At 40.8% G+C, this 17,107-nt stretch overlaps 1 protein-coding gene across 3 annotated transcripts in view; it reads left to right on the top strand.

Annotated features, from left to right (window-relative positions):
* SMYD3 (SET and MYND domain containing 3) overlaps nucleotides 1-17,107 on the top strand; it is a 701,794-nt gene that overhangs the window by 132,020 nt on the left and 552,667 nt on the right. For all 3 annotated transcript variants that reach the window (XM_032801055.2, XM_032801054.2, XM_075064202.1), the window contains exons 4-5: nucleotides 950-1,010; nucleotides 8,220-8,356. In XM_032801055.2, the coding sequence (XP_032656946.1) occupies nucleotides 950-1,010; nucleotides 8,220-8,356 (198 nt within the window). The remainder of the gene's footprint in view (nucleotides 1-949; nucleotides 1,011-8,219; nucleotides 8,357-17,107) is intronic.

Raw genomic sequence — 17,107 nt, 5'->3', positions numbered from 1 at the left:
AACTGTTGCAGAAGAGCAATGTCTGTTGAAGTCAATGAAAGTTTCTCTTATGCAGTGAATGTGTAATTGAGTCCCAAAATTCATTCCCTCAGAAATGGAGAAGGAAGAAGATCACTTTGGGCTTGATCCTATACCATTGAAGTTGATGGGTGTTTTGGCATGGACTTTCGTGGGAGCAGGATCCAAGCCCTTTTTGAGTAGAAGTGAATATACAAGATTTTGCAGAAGAATTGAATGCTGGTGGATATTTTCTTCTGGGGTGTACAATACTGTGCTCTGCAGACTTGTTAGCTTAGGCTCTGTTAGATTTTTCTGAACTCACCTGAAAGTTCTGGGCTTACAATCTTTTCACGTTGGTGGTTCTCATATAAATCTGCATGGACTAAATGCTATGCTTACTTCAACTACCTATGACTAAGAGGTTGCAAATCAGTAAAGAATGTTGTCTTTTTTTATTGGCTCTAGTCCTAATGCCCTTATTCCCAGACCAAAATATATGTATTTGATATAGTTTGAGGACTTAAAATATTATTTGTTATATTCTTTTGTACACTGTTATGGATGTATGTTTGGCAATGCTTTTAAAGAGAATATATATATATACACACACATATCCTTCCTTCCCTTTATATTAATTACAGTCACATGAAGTGAAAGAAGCTTTCTAGTCTTATAAATTGTTCCCTATTAAGGGACACAGGGCTGAAGTAAATTATTAAAGATAAACTGCCAAAGCCAAGAAAATAAATTAGTGGGAAGTGTCATAACAAATAAAAATTCATTTAGTATTTTTATGGTGGTTTATAGAATATGTGACGTGAACAACAAAAGATTTATGTCACTGCTGTTAATTACTTCACGGTGATGAGTAATTCAGTACTTTGGAGATAAAATGTGCTCTATAAATGCTTATTATCATGCATTCATTATTTTTGTTTTTTCCCTTCAGCTTGGACAATCAGCAGCATGTCCTTCTGAGAAACTCTACTCTTTTTCTGATCTTCAGTCAAGTAAGTAATCACCATCCACATGGCTGTAAATGCATAGTACAATTGGTTTGTTTTCTTCTGGCTCGCCCTTCTGAAATTTTGTTATGTGGAATAAATCGTAAATGAAAAAAATCAAAGTGTAGAAGGGAATGAAAGACCCTCTTTGAACTGCTGAAATTTCTGTGGAAAATTAGGTTACAGTTTTCTAGTGCTAGTGTAGGGCCAATTCTTCACTTCTTGCACAACCATTGACTTTAGTTAGACTTTTGCCTGACTTAGAGTATGCACCTTATTTGTTCGGCTTGTTTCTTTAAGATGACATCATATCTGCTAGAACAGGTAGAAATTTCTGAGTGAATCTAGTTTAAAAAAACAAATCCACACACTTTTTGGTCATAAACCCTTTTTATCTATTTTAGTTTGTTGTTAATATTGCCTTTGTGCATAAAGATTCAACGGAACTTCTAATAAGAGAAAAATGAGACTGTTTGAGGCTCTTATTAAATGTTCGTCTTTCTGAAAATTCAGTGTAAACAGAAAGATCAGATTGTGTTTCCATAAGTTTCAGGTACCCATGGAATGGTTCTGCCTTCTAGTCTTTCAAAGTTAGGCAGACAAGGCTGATCCTTTCAAGTCTTGGATAGCTCAGAGTCTCTACTGGTCTGACTTAAATGGCAAAAAGTACATTTAGTTCAATTTATTGCAGCATAAGAGAAAATTAATAGTAAAGGGGACATTGTGTAGATTAATATAAACATTTTGCTTGCCTTTTAAAACTGTTCTAATTTGGCAAGGAACCATGGTCTAGATTTTAAGTAACTTCATATATGTAATGTCACTGAAATATTAAAAAACCCAAAGACGCAACTATTTATTATGCTATTTTTGTTTTTCTGCTGTAGTGCCTGCCATTGTATTCACCTTTTTTGCATAATACAAGGACAAAGGAACATTAGTAAGGCAACCAGTTTGAAAGTGATAACTCGGAATTAAAATGGATTCCTTTTATTAGCTATTAGAATGCACTGCTGGATATTCTTAAATGAAGTGGTTTAGGAATATTCAAAAAGGGATTAGACACATAGGTGAATAAGAACAGCATTTACAATTACTCTAGTGAGATTGCAGGTTAAAAACTATTGATCCTCATGCTTGAGGATATTGCTGGAATCAGTAAGAAATTTCCCTTCGTACTATAGTATTATACAGCTCGCCAGGTGCACCGTGAGCAGTGAGTTTCCTTTGAAGCATTGGGTATCCGTTGCTGCTATGGTACAGTCTTACTTTATGGTCTTCATTTCTTGCATATTAACTGGGGGACGGAGTCTGGTAAGGTATGGAGAACAGTATCTCCTGAAAGATACTGAGAGGCCTGAACTTACCTTGCCTTCATCGAAGTCAGTGGGAATGCGGGGTATTAGGAGCTGAAGTAGCTGAAGGATCAGGCTAAGTGTGAATATATGATACAGAGTCTGTGAACGTCTGCCAGAAAACTTGCAATAAAATTCTAATTTTTAAGAAAATCCAGGCATTGCAGAGAGTGTATGCTGCCTCTCAGTGGTTTAAAAAGGCTTGGTTTTTTTTAAGGAACTAGCAATGGGAGGCAAATCTCACAGATACATACATTTACTGTACCATCTGTGTCTGCTCCCAGAGCTTTAGTAGTATGATTTCTGCTGTGTGGTCTTAAACTCTGAAGTGCAGCTTGCTCAAAAGCCATAAATACTAGCTGATACTTTTGCTTTCTGGAATGACACCTGGTGAGCTGTGACACTTACATAGTCTTGTCAAGTTATCTTCTATGTAAATGTTTACTCTTGCTGTCTTAAAGCTTACAAATGCAAACTTTCACCAACATAAAAGAAATTTTTGAGATGGCAAATTAATTGTTGGTGCATATGATTGGGTACTGATTTTTTTGATGCCCCCTTTTTGAGGGTCCCTCCTTCCAGTTGTACCTTACCTCTTTGTTGCCCATTAGATTAGGAGCCACTGAATCAGACAGCGGCTTCAGGGATTAAACCCTAGCAGAGGTTTCAGACCCCAAATGGGAGTATCTCCCCAAATGGATTGTAATCAGCTACAGCTGAGCCTAGTTAGGCTCCAACCTTAAAAAGCTTCCCTGAGAGGAAGAGAGAGGAGTTTGCACCCCAGGAGTTGGGATGATGAGCTGTGAAGGCATCAGAGTGCTGGCCTGCTTGTCTGAAGTTAAAACTGTTTTTACAAACAGTATTGTTTGTTTGGAGACTGCGAAACTGCATGAGCTGAATATGGTTTTAGGCTTTGCTGGTTCAGGTTATTCTGGTTGAAGATGTCCCACAGAAATAAAATAGAAGCCCCAGAGAGGCTTTGTTTTGCTTAAGTGGGGCTGCCTGTAAGCATTCTCATTAGCCACTCATTAGCCTGTCACTTTCCCCCAAAGCAATTGCTCCTCACCCCCATTCTACACCAAAGATCATAACACGCAATTGCAAACTATAGCTTTGTTTTACTGCACTGATGATCATTAAAGTTGGTACAGAACTTCATTACATTATGGAGCTGTAACTCTTTTCAAACAACAAGCTTTTATTAGGCATAGCAACAAGCCACGAACACCACAAGCTGGTTTCCATCTTTGTTACTGGAGATCCCTCCATTTTCAGGAACCCTTAGTACATCACAGAGACATCAAGAGTTTGAGCAGCACAGCTGCAAGTTAATACTGTTACAGAAGTTAATATTTTTGCTGCCATTTTTGTTTGCCGCTAGGATTTGCAAGGGATCTGTATAATGGACTGGTAGTACCACTATCTTAATTTGTCATCCATCAGATCATTACTTTTCAACACTATTATGTACTGCCTCTTTGGAATGAGAATTACTTTCTTTGATTTACTATGTGTGTGGTTTATACATCCCCAATGTCACTTCACCAGTTTTCTTTTCTCTCTTTGTATATATGTATTCTCCTTTGGGAGGAGCAATATATTCTTCCCCTTCCTCTTTTCAAGATCTACTCTGCCAATTTCATAATCATCAGAATCTGTTGCACACGTTAAATCTGAGGCCTGGTCTACACTACGCGTTTAAATCGATTTTAGCAGCGTTAAACCAATTTAACGCTTCACCTGTCCACACAACGGGGCCCTTGATATTGATATAAAGGGCTCTTTAAACCCATTTCTGTACTCCTCCCCGACGAGAGGAGTAGCGCTGAAATTGGTATTACCCTATCAGATTAGGGTTAGTGTGGCCGCAAATCGATGGTATTGGCCTCCGGGCGGTATCGCACAGTGCACCATTGTGACCACTCTGAACAGCAATCTGAACTCGGATGCAGTGGCCAGGTAAACAGGAAAAGGTCCCCCCTTTTCCTGTTTGCCCAGCGTGGAGCTCTGATCAGCACGGGTGGCATGCAGTCCCATCCAAAAAGAGCTCCCGACCGTGCGGGGAGTTACTGGATCTAACCGCTGTATGGGGAGACAATCTGTTCTATCAGAGCTCCTTGCAGAAGATGAAATGCCAAAGCATTTGAAAAAAATCTCCAGGCTATGATAGAGAGTCCATAGCACAGTGCTGTGTGACAAGCATGACGGAAAGTCAAGATCAAATGGACGCTCATGCGAGAGGGAGGGGGGACTGAGGACTCCAGCTATCCCACAGTCCCCAGCAGTCTCCGAAAATATTGCAATTCTTGGCTGACCCAATGCCTGTAAGGTCAACACATTTCTCCGGCGTGGTTCAGGGTTTAGCTCGACAATCTACTCCTCCCCTCCACATGAAAGAAAAGGGAAAAAATCATTTCTTGAGTTTTTCGATGTCACCTATGTCTACTGCATGCTGCTGGTAGATGCAATGCTGCGGCATGTGAACAGCAGTATCCTTTTCCCTCCACTCCCCAGTGAGTACGATATGACCGCTACCCATCGTCATCATCAGCCTGTGAGTGCTCTGGCTGGCCTCAGTGAGGTTGCCGGGGGTGCCTGGGTAAAAATAGGAAATGACTCCCAGTCATTCTAGTCGATGGTACAGAACGGCTGGTAACCGCTTTCATGCAACTGAGGTGAGCTTCCATCAGCCCCTCTCTGTGTAAAGAAAAGATTCTGTGCTGCCTGGACTATAGCACAGATGCTGGGCTCCTCTCCCCGCACCGCTTAATGTCCTGCCTGGACATCATAGCTGCTGGAGGCTGCCTCCCTCTCATTTATCTCACTTTATAGTCAGTGTTCTCATTCCTGCGTTCTTTATTACTTCATCACACAAATGGAGGGGACACTGCAATGTAGTCCAGGAGGGTTGGGGAGAAGGGAAGCAACGGATGGGTTGTTGCGGCACCCCCGTGAATGGTATGTAGCTCATCATTCTGCGGGATGTGACATGGAGCGGCTTTGCCCTCTGGGTCTGTGGTGCACTGGTTCTCTAGTACACTTGCACTATATTCTAGCAGGACTGACTCTATTTTTAGATACCATAAAGGGGATTGCTCAGGGAGTCATTCCCTTTTTGTCTTTGCGCCCCGCCGACCTCCAGCAGGGGCACCCATGACAGCAGCAGACGGTACAGAACGACTGATAACCATCATCCCATCGCCAATTTACAATGGCATGGCAGATGGTACAGAACAACTGATAACTGTCTCTGCTATCTTGCAAAGGCAAATGAATGCTGCTGTGTAGTGCTGCAGTACCGTGTCTGTTAGCAACATCCAGTAGACATACGGTGACAGTAAAAAAAAGCTAAATGGGCTCCATGGTTGCCGTGGTATGGCATCTGCCAGGGCAATCCAGGGAAAAAGGGCACAAAATGATTATCTGCCGTTGCTTTCATCGAGGAAGGAATGAGTGACGACATTTACCCAGAATCACTTGCAAAACTGTTTTTGCACCATCATGCATTGGTGTCTCAACCGAGAATTCCAGTGGGTGGGGGAGACTGCGGGAACTATGGGATAGCTACGAGATAGCTACTCACAGTACAACGCTCCAGAAATCGACGCTAGCCTTGGACCATGGACCCACACCACCGAATTAATGTGCTTAGTGTGGCCGCGTGAACTCGACTTTATACAGTCTCTTTTATAAAACTGGTTTATGTAAAATCGGAATAATCCCGTAGTGTAGACATGCCCTGAGATCAATGGTCTGGAATGTCACCTTGATCTTCTGCTGCATTTGCTACTTCTGCATTACTGTTAATGCATTAGTACTTAAAGGTCTAAAATTGGTGAAGGTTGTACAGGCTATCTCTACTGTGGTTCCATTTATCAAGATTCAAATCCAATATTATTCTTTAAAAGTTTTAATACATGCAGAAAGGAGTATATTTACAACATTGTGTGCAAATACTTTGCTGTCTGCCTCCTGCTGGTGTCAGTAGGAGCTGCATAACAAAATCTCTGTGCATAATTTAGTAAAGTTGTCACAAACTTTATGTTGCACGGTCTCTCCAAGACTAGGGTCTGACACAGTTAAACACATTTCTAAGCACACAGAATTAAGGTATTTACAAATTATGTTTCACTTTGATTTTTACCTTTGGTCTCATGATGAGTTGGGAAAAACAAAGTTCCTGATCATTTGCCATTAAATATCTCATGGGACTTTTTTTTGCAAGAATTGCTGGTGTCCTGGATAAATTCCAATTTGAGTAATTACATTCTGCTTCAACCTCTCTTAAATTCTCCCTGAAGTTTCAGTTGGATGCAATATTCTTGTTCACATCTGTTCTAAACTGTAGTGTCCCTCTGCACTGGGCTGTTAAATTATTGCTGCGTTCTGTCACAGAGTTGGTTTCCTTTCAGTGATGGGGGCGTGAAGTGAATCCGATTTGTCCGTCTTCATAATAAATAATAATATTCTGTAATGTGCATTTGGATTATTTGGAATTGATGGTGTTTTCTGAATGCAAAGTATTATGATATTTTATAAAACCTGAAGGAAAAAACAATCTAATGGTCTATTGAGGCCATGCAGCATATAAATAAAGCTGGTCCTATTTGGAAGGGTTTAGCACAAGTGTATGTGTTGAGACAGTGCTATGATAGTGGCAATTTGTTGGACCTCCTGTAGGTCTATGATCATGTGAGGTGGAAGAGTCTGTTTTTGGAGGTATAATGGAGTGAGTAGAATGCCAAAGCACTCTCTCTTTTGGATGGTTAATTAAGTGTTTTTGGTGATGGAATCTATATTAATTTATTTTACTCCAACTCCCTATCTATTCTACATGTGTCTGATATTGCTAATTTCCTCCCATAAATGCCTGCCAAATAATGGTTGTGATTTCAGTGGATTTTGTTTCGACCAGCTCTTATGAAAGTCATTTCTAATCCTTCATGCAGCTCAACATTTAAAATAATAGAACCAAGTTGACCCTTGATGCAGGTGGGTGCAACTTCACTGGAGTTTTGCTTATTCTGCCAGTGTTGAATTTAATCAGTAACATAGAATAATAAACTTACTTTGAAACTTTCCTCTTAGTTTTACTCTGTGATTCATATTTAAACTCATCCATGTTACCTTTCTTTCATTACTCCTTGTTCCCTTCATTGTAACTAGACTGAAAGGAAGGAGAAGACTGGGTGGAAGTGTGGCCCAGCGAACTGAGAGGAGATCTGGGTTCTTTTCCCAGCTCTGACATTGATTTGCTCTTTGAAGTTTGGCAATTCACCTAGCCTGATTTACAGAGATGCAGAGCACATGCAGCTCCCATTGTCCTCATTTGGAATTGTGATTTTTATTATTTAATATCAGAATAATATTTACTTGTATTAGTACTGGTTTTAAATGTCAATCTTTATGTGGTATTTTCCCTTTCTATGTGTACCACAGTCCTTGTACTCTGCTTATTCCATTGGGTCAGCATAAAGCAATTTGTGACACTTCATATGAAGAAAGTGATATAAAAATGCATCCAGTTGTAAGGAGAATAAAATTGTAGGATAACATGCAAACACATTATAATTGTAACAAACTTAATTGACTAATTTAACATATTGTATCTGCTTACACATCTGTTTTATTGTTAGGCTTTTGATAATTCACTCACCATAATGTTTGTGATTTGAAAGTAGCAACTTGATAAACTCTGCTTAGTGATGATATGTAGCTGTCAAAAATAGTGGTATATAATTACTTTCTGTCAAAATTAAATTTGGGATTGGAAATGTCTAGATTGAACTGCTGTCATTGGACTTCTTAAAGATGTTCACAGAAGGTTTTATTCATGCTTTGCTGTATTTTTTTCCCTAAGATATTGAAAAGTTAAGTGAAGAAATGAAAGAGGGTCTCAGGCACCTGGCACAGACATTGCAGCTTTATTTGAGAGTGGAGATCCAGGATGCTTTTCAGTTGCTACCTGCAATAGACATTTTTCAGATCTTCGCAAAAGTAAGTGTTAAAACTGATTCCTGACAACTCTGTAAATTATCTACTTCTCTTCTTGATTTATTTTTTGGGTGTACAACATATCCATCCAGAAAGCTTTCTGAAAATGCAGTGATATATGACATAATATCAGAATGACCAGAAGAGTCTGTTCCACTTCAGTAATTATTTAAGCAAATTCCCATCCCTTGAACAGCAGTTTTTCTTTTGATATGATTGCTACTTAAATTAAAATAAGGAATTGCATGAAAAGGGAATTTTAAAATGAACACGACATTTTTGGTGTAATTTAATAAAGGACAAAGATTGAAAAATGACTTAGGATGATTAATGTCATATCTTTTCCAACTGTCTTGCCTTTTGAAAAAGATGTTAGAGTACACCATACTTTGCTTTATACTTTAGACTATTTCTGCAAAACATAATATCCTATATTTGTAGATACATTCATATTTCTGTTTCATCCTTTTAATAACAAGGGATAACGTGTTCCATAACACTATTACATTCCTCAAATGGTACTTTCAGGTGTCAGAGACGGTAGACATAGATGGTCTGGAAGAAGTACAGGAGTTTCATTTCCACATCTACTAAATGTTCAATACATTATATGCTATATACTATTGACTTTTCCAGTGCATATTTTGTTGCCTTTGTTCTAGGAAGTTTTTTTTAAACAATTCATTTAGAGGTATTGTATATGGAGAATACCTACATTTCTACTTAAGAATTTTAGATGGTGTGGTTTTTTTTTTTTGATTGGTTTCTAGCACATTCACATATACTCCAGCATGACTGATCTCTCTCTCTCTCTCTCTCTCTCTCAGCTTCACACACACACATTATGTTTAACTGTTTTTACATTATGATGTGACCCAAATAACCCTTAGACTTTTTTAGTCCTGTAAAAGGGAGAGTCTCTTAATAGTTGCAGTATATAGGTATTTTTGGCTGTTTGCGTGATGGATAGGGTGACCAGATGTCCTGATGTTATAGGGACATTCCCAATTTTGGGGGCTTTTTCTTATATAGGCACCTATTACCACTCCCACTCCCACCTTGATCCGATTTTTTACACTTGCTATCTGGTCATCCTAATGATGAGGTGAATGTTTTTGCAATGGAAGAAAAATTGAAAGGGAATATGAGCCTCATTATCAAATATATTGTCTAGATTGAATTTTTACAGAGTGCTGAATTTGGTGACTAATGTCAATTGCATCTTTCTCTGGCAAACCATGATTATTACGAAGATGAAATTTATGGCAATGAAGAAAGCTCACAGAAAGCCCAATGAGTCACTCAAAACCTCTATTAGTATGTTTAAGTTCCACTAAGAGACTTTTGTTGTTTTGTGCAAGCCCTCTATTCTGGTATGAATTTTAAGAGGTGAATTTCACTTGAAATATACATATGTATTAATCCTGTAAAGAGAATTGGCATCACGGCAAATAAATCTGAGGCTTAGAAGATGAGCCTTGGTTAGTGGAATCAATCAAGTCATAGGTTGCCGTGCTGTGGCCTTGTACATAATAGTAAGCCATGAAATAGAGGCTGTAACGATACTGGGCCTGTCCCAGTTCTTCCCATGGACTTCTTTCAGAGCAGTATTGGACTTTTGCCTACAAATGAAAAATAATTATTGTAAATCTTTTTTTAATTTTTTTGTTTACATAAATAGTGATAGAATACAAACGAGAGAGATTCCTATGAAGTAGCTGGAAAATGCAGCCTTTAAAAGATTCACGTACCTTTTATTAGGTCCCACTTTTTGTCCTTGGGTAATGACATCGTACTGTCATCTGGCTTCTCCCCTTCAGTGCATCCCCTCGTGGCTGGGGCATTTGCCTCCATTTCCATCTGTGTCCATTTAGAAATGTGACCTGTAGTGCTCAGCTGCTCTGTGGCTCCAGCCCTCCCTCCTCTTTTGGGGTAGTAAGAGGTGAGTGCCGAAGAGTCCTGTAATGGGCCTCCAGTTGGTAGTCTCAGGCCCTGTATGTCCCTTTCCCTCCCTTATCAGGGAAAGAACAAAGGAAATTGAAGCAGGAACAAAAATGAAGTTCAATAGTCTTATGTTGTGACCAACACCCTGGAGGTTCAGCAGTCTCTATTTCCTTCCCTGGGAAGAGTGGCAGGGAGATGCAAGTCTGCCCTCTGGGATCTCTGAATTAGGCAGTCAAAGACTGTTTGCTTACATCTCCTGCTGCCTCCTTGGGCTGCTTGCTACCTCTTGCAGGCATCTTCTGCATGGTAACCTTCCCTTGGATGCTTCTGCCAGGGAATTGATCTCTCTGGGCAGATTTCACCTGTCTGATGCTGTGGAGCTCTTCAGTGATGGCTCCCAGCCTTTCCTGAAGCTGCCCTGCTCCATCTGGGATGTAGCATGTTATTCTAGCTGTTGCTAACCAGCCATTTAGCTGCAGCTGGAGAAGAGATCACTCTCATTATTAACTCTTTAGTGTCTGCTGCCATGTCGGGGCTATACACCCCATCACACTGACCATCAAATTCTTTATAAAATATAAGGTGGTTGAGTGAAATAAATAATTTAAGCCTTTGTAAGATATTAGGAGGAGTCTTAATTGTTTATTTAGGACTTTTTTATATATATGCATTTATTCCACGCTTGGGAAAAACTGTGTAGACGCTTGATGTTCATAGTTTGGAGAATGAGCAAACCACTACGAAAAAAATTTAATTTCTATATAATTTCTAGTACTTGGCAAATATTATGCCACCTGTTCTTCTTTGCTGTATGGTACAGAAAGGAACAAAATGCAGGTATAATGGTGAACATATAGAAGTACGTATATAATACAAGTAAGACAGAAATGACCCTGCTCCTATCTAAGGACAGAACTGTTCCTCCACCATCTGTCCTCCCCTACCTTCTAATGCTATGGAATTCCTTGTACGGGTATATAGAGGGGAATAGCCACTGCAGCTGGCATGCACCCCTTTGCAGGGCATGGATTCCTGAGCAGAAACTCCTGGGTGACTTAGTGCTATATTTGTATATTTTTAAATTTAAAGTGCCTAATCTGATTCAAAGAAGGATTAGCTGGATGATGGAAAAGTTCAGATGTATATTAAATAGGAAGCAAGTTTTTTTTTTTCCAGAAGAGAATATAAACCCTTATGCTTCATGGTTTAACTGAATAAGCTAAGAGACTTTCTCTATGGGCACATTATTCATCAATTCTCCCCTATAGGTTTTATTGAATCTTCTTGTCAACTGCCAGTTGCTGGCTGCTGTTGGATACTGGATACTGGCCTAATTGGGCCAATGGTCTGATCTAGTATGACAGTTCCTACATTCTTACGTTCCAGTGTTTCAAATAAGGATTTCTACAATATTTCTTTTCTTCCTTCCAACCTGGACTGAAACTTCATAGAATTGGAGTGAATTTATAATATATTTTCTGGGATTTTTAAAATTCTGTTTTTGAAAATGAAGGCTGTTTGAGTTTGCTTCTAGTTCTTGTATATCAGTGTCTTATAGGTCATATGAAAACAAATAGATTGGAAAAAAGCTTTACTAACATTTTATGAAACTGGTGCTAAAGGCCTGCAACTCCGTGGCATGATAAACCTGTACTACTTATTAATATATTTATTTATTTGTATTTGTGGCAGTGCCAGGAGCAGGAGCAAATTATTTGTTTCAGTAGCACCCAAAGGTCCCAATTGTGAGTGAGGCCCCATTGAAGCAGGTGCTGTACAAACCCATGACAGAAAAGTGGTCCCTGCCGTGAAGAGCTTTACATTCCATTAGACAGATGGATACAACACATGGGTACAACAAACAGTAGGTGGGAGGGAATTGCAAGGTAACAATGAGATGCTTATGATCTACTTGGTAAGCAATAGCCATAGCACATCTGCTGCCTAATCACTGTTGAGTTTTTGGTAGACAAAGTGGCAGAGGAGAGTTTTGAGAAGGAATTTGAAGGTGGACAATGTGGTGACTGTATGGAAGTGAACAGGATCTCCTTCTACTAGTTGAGGCAGTGTGGGAGAAAGCTCAAAAGTGCTTGTTTGAAAATTTCCCAATTGGGTGATGGAGATTTGCATCGGTAGTAGAGCAAAGGCAGGGGTTGCCAGCTCAATATTATGTTAATTAGAGGACATGAAATAGTCAGTCGTTCTTGACGTGTACCATAGCACGTTTGGTATGCTATGAAAAATGCACATATTTTTAATGCAGTGTGTCCCTGTTTTAAGAGTGATTTTGTTACCATTGTGCTGAATGTATCTAAGTTACTACTATTATTTAAGATGTAGTTATTAGTGCAGCAAGGACAATGTACATGCTTTTACTGTCAGATTGCCCAATCTCTGCAGCTGGTGGCTGGAGCTGTGGGCTTCTTGCCTCTCCAGTTTTTGATCTGCACATCAGGAGGGCCACAGTCCATTTGAATTTGTTTCTGCTCCCTTGTTCCTTTGCTGCTGTTCCTCCGATTTTATTTTAAGGTTCTCTTCCCGAGCTGGTTTCTGTAATGAAATGTGGAATATCTATATAGTTAAAGAAAAGAAGAATAAAAAAAAAGAGAACTCCCCAATAGGAACTGAATCCAGAGACCACCTTGGAATAATCTAGTCACTGGCACCACAGCGCTAGCTTGAAACTCTCCTCACTCATGCGGTCTCATTGTGAGGGGACAAAGGAATATAGGGAGCATAGGCTGACCGTGCCATCAGCTGTAGTGCTGCTTATGTGGACTCATTACTGAATACAAGTGATGGTGGTTCTAGGAGAATGGAAAGTAGCTGGCACAGACCTACCACTGCTATGATTACATTCTATCATTTATTATAAAAACTGGAATTACGAAAAAAGGAATTTGAATTACTAACTGTATTGACTGGGGACTCACTAGCTAAATCCAACCATACACATTGCATTAAAAACAATATCACATCTCAAATGTAGTTATAATATATACCAATCTTTTTGGGAGGTAGTGTACTGTAATTAATTTCCCTTACATAAATTTATAGTGTACCCAATTTTTAACAGCATGCGATATACCTGCACATATTGTCCTTTCCAGTTAAATTTAAATGTTTAATATTTAATATACCAATCTGTTTCGTATATGAGAAGGCAGCCAATGTTCTCAAAACTCTACCTGTGCTACGAGAGATTTCCTGCCATACAGGCTGAATGCCAGCGGAAAAACATGGAATTCTTCTTAAAATCTAACAAGAGGATAATCCTTTCTTGCAGGTGAAATTTTAAGGCTTTAGCACTAGATCCTGTGATAAGAAGGTTATGTGGCCCCTTCTCTACAAGAATGACTTTGAAAGAGACTGTCTGTCATGGCTTATATGCATGGTCACAGAATAAAGAACTACTACATCTGTGTAGTCTCAAGTCATAAACTTGTTTTCCCCCTCTGGTCAGACATTTCTTTAAAGTTCACTAAGTGCTCCTTCTTACATTGAACTTCTTTCTTTCTTTTTTTTTTTAACTTTTTTTTTTTGACCAGTCTTTTAATGGCATGCTACAAAAGAATACAGTCAAAGGTCACTTTCATTCTGATTGATGCTAGAACTTCAAGAAGGAAAATAAGCAGACATTAAAACAAAAGAGAAAAACAGTCTTGTAGTGAGATGACTGAATTCCAGACAGCTTCTGGAGAATTACCAGTCTGATGCAGGTCAAAGGAACTCTCAAGAAGCTAGCTTTAAACAGTCCTCCTTTTCTGATATTTGCTGTGTGTGAAAATTTGTTGCTAACTCAAGGTCTGACTAAAATTAAACACCCTTGGCTAGTCCAAGTAAGCTGACTCAGGCTTGCAGGGCTGTTAAATTGTGGTGTAGATATTTGGGCTCAGCTCTAGGACCCTACAGTTTTACAGCCCTGCAAGCTTGAGTCAGCTGACATGAATTCCAATTGACATAGGCCAGCCGGGAGTGTTTATTTGCAGTGTAGACATACTCTGCTAAATACTCACGATGACTTAAAAACAGCAACTACACTAAGTGTGAAATCCTGGCCCCACTGAAGTCAATGGAAGTTAAGCCACTTACTTTAATGAAAGAAGAATTTTACCCTGTCTGTCTGTTTCTGTAGGATCAGTTCTAAAGTTTAGCTGCTAGCTTTGGAAAATAACAGATGTGCTTGATATGTTTTAAAACTTGCTTTTATCATGTATATGCAGTTTTCTTTTTTCCTGAAGCTGCCAAACCCTTCCCATGGGTACCATCCTCAGAGCAGGTGTCATGGTTTTGCAGGTTGGTTATTAGATTACCCTGTGCTTAAAATAGAGCTTGTCTAATATATTTAAGTATTGTAAGTATAAGCTTGTGCTTATACTTAAAATAGAGCTTGTCTAATATATACTTGGATGGTGATTTTAATTTCTGACCCTCAATATTAACCATAGATTTGTGTACAATTAATTACATGATACGACTGTAATTCCATTGAGAAATTTGTATGTCAAGATAAATCTTGAAACCGAGTTTTATGGTTTACCCGTGTCACCATAATCTTGAGCTGGAACCAGTCCTAGGAGCTCATTCTCCAACCCTTCCTGGCCAACGTGGATAATCCCACTAAGTAGTCAGTTGGAGTTCTGTGAAGTGAGTGCGGGCTGGAGGGTCAAGCCTTTATTGTATACAGTTTTGAGGCATTGGTAGTAATGAAAGCAGCTGCTTACATCATTTACCGGAATCTGTAAAACATGGGCCAGATTCAAATCTGGTGTAACCTCACTGAAGAATTACACCAGAAATGAAACTGACTCTCAGAAGAGTCCATATTAGGCCAGATTCAGACCTGGTTGCTTTAGTAAGTTATCCTGCTCACACCAGATCTGAATTTGGCTCTGAATGTTTGCGAAGGTATTCTGAGATTGTACACCTTTCATCTGAAGTACCAGTGTTTATTTCAGAGTGATTTTAAGTGGTGAGGAAATTAATATTGGAGTAAGCTGAACAAAACCATGACCTTTTTAATGGTCCCCTATTCTCAAATCCTTACATTTTTAAAATGTGGGGCCAGATCCTGCTCTTGGCTATACTCCAAAAATCCCTGGATTTATATCAATTGAAATGAGTGCAGAATTTGGCCCATTACTTCTGGTGCTTTCATTCTAAATGTGGGATGGCGTGGAGAGGAGAGAAAACTATTATTCTCATAATGGGCTAAATCCTGCAATTCTTACTCATCGGAAAATTCTGCCCTTGGAAGCATATGGTCAGCTTCTGTTGATTTCAACAGGAGACTTACACATCTAGGAGCAATGGGGCTATGCATTCCTCTTTATCTGGTAAAAGGTTACTAACAACCAGTCTCCTATCAAACGTTGCCCTACATTTTCCCCTATATTTCAGTATAGATTGATAATAAGAATAAATTTGGAATATTCTAAATTCTTTTTGCAACCATGTCAGGGCGAGGGGGAAGGAACAGCAAAGAGGAGAAAAGTCCATATAAATTAGAACTTCATAGACATCTTTGAAATATATTAAGCTGAGTTTTTGTCCACTTTAAATTTTCGAGGTTTATGCCGGACCATGAGGTGAAATAGAGTAAAATTTGTAGGTTTTTGTTATATGGGATTCTTCATGCAAAGAGCATTCACTTTTCACTGAAAGATGTTCTGGTTCCTTAGGTAGAGTCTGAGTAGTTGATTTTTAGCTTGGAAAGAACTAAAATGGCTGCCTAGGTAGTCGTCTTTGGCAATGCTTGCTTAAAGTGTATCCTTTAATCTAGTGTTTCCCAAACTTGGGACGCCGCTTGTGTAGGGAAAGCCCTTGGCAGGCCGAGCCAATTTGTTTACCTGCCGCATCCGCAGGTCTGGCCAATCGTGGCTCCCACTGGCCGCGGTTCGCTGCTCCAGGCCAATGGGAGCTGCGGGAAGCAGCGCGGGCTGAGAGACATACTGGCCGCCGCTTCCAGCAGCTCCCATTGGCCTGCAGCAGCAAACTGTGGCCAGTGTGAGCCACAATCGTCCAGACCCAGTGGTGAGCTGGAGCTGGTTCGCATCGGTTTGCACGAACCGGTTGTTAAATTTAGAAGCGGTTTCAGAACCGTTTGTTAACTGGCTTCCCTGCGAAGGAAGCTTTGATGGGCTCTGACTGGGAAGGTGTAATTCCTCCTCCCTGCCACTGGGGGGCGCTGCGCTGCGGGCACCATGTGGGCTGCCTCCTGGCCCTGTTGCTGCTGCTGCTCCTCTGGCCCTGGGGCTCCCCAGCTGCTCTGCTGGACCTGGGCTGCATCCTGCTGCTTAGGCTGCTGTCCCCATGTGAGTACCCACCCCTCTGCCGCAAGCCCCAGCCACCCTCTGCTGCATCCCCCTGCCTGCATCCCCCTTCTGCCGCATCCCCCTGCCCCAGCTACCCCCTGCCGCATCCCCCTGCCTGCAGCCACCCTCTGCTGCATCCCCCTTCTGCCGCATCCCCCTGCCCCATCCCCTCTCTGCCGCATCCCCCCTGCTCCCAGCCACCTTCTGCCGCATCCCCCTGCCCCAGCCACCCCCTGCCGCATTCCCCCTGCCTGCAGCCACCCTCTGCTGCATCCCTCTTCTGCTGCATCCCCCTTCTGCCGCATCCCCCTGCCCCAGCTACCCCCTGCCCCATCCCCTCTCTGCCGCATCCCCTCTGCCTGCAGCCACCCTCTGCTGCATCCCCCTTCTGCCGCATCCCCCTGCCCCAGCCACCTCCTGCCGCATCCCCGCTGCCCCAGCCACCTCCTGCCGCATCCCCCCTGCTCGCAGCCACCCTCTGCCACATCCCCCTGCC

This window comes from Chelonoidis abingdonii, chromosome 3, assembly GCF_003597395.2.
Source record: "Chelonoidis abingdonii isolate Lonesome George chromosome 3, CheloAbing_2.0, whole genome shotgun sequence".
Lineage (NCBI taxonomy): Eukaryota > Metazoa > Chordata > Testudines > Testudinidae > Chelonoidis > Chelonoidis abingdonii.
This window is presented reverse-complemented; position numbering and strand designations above follow the sequence as displayed.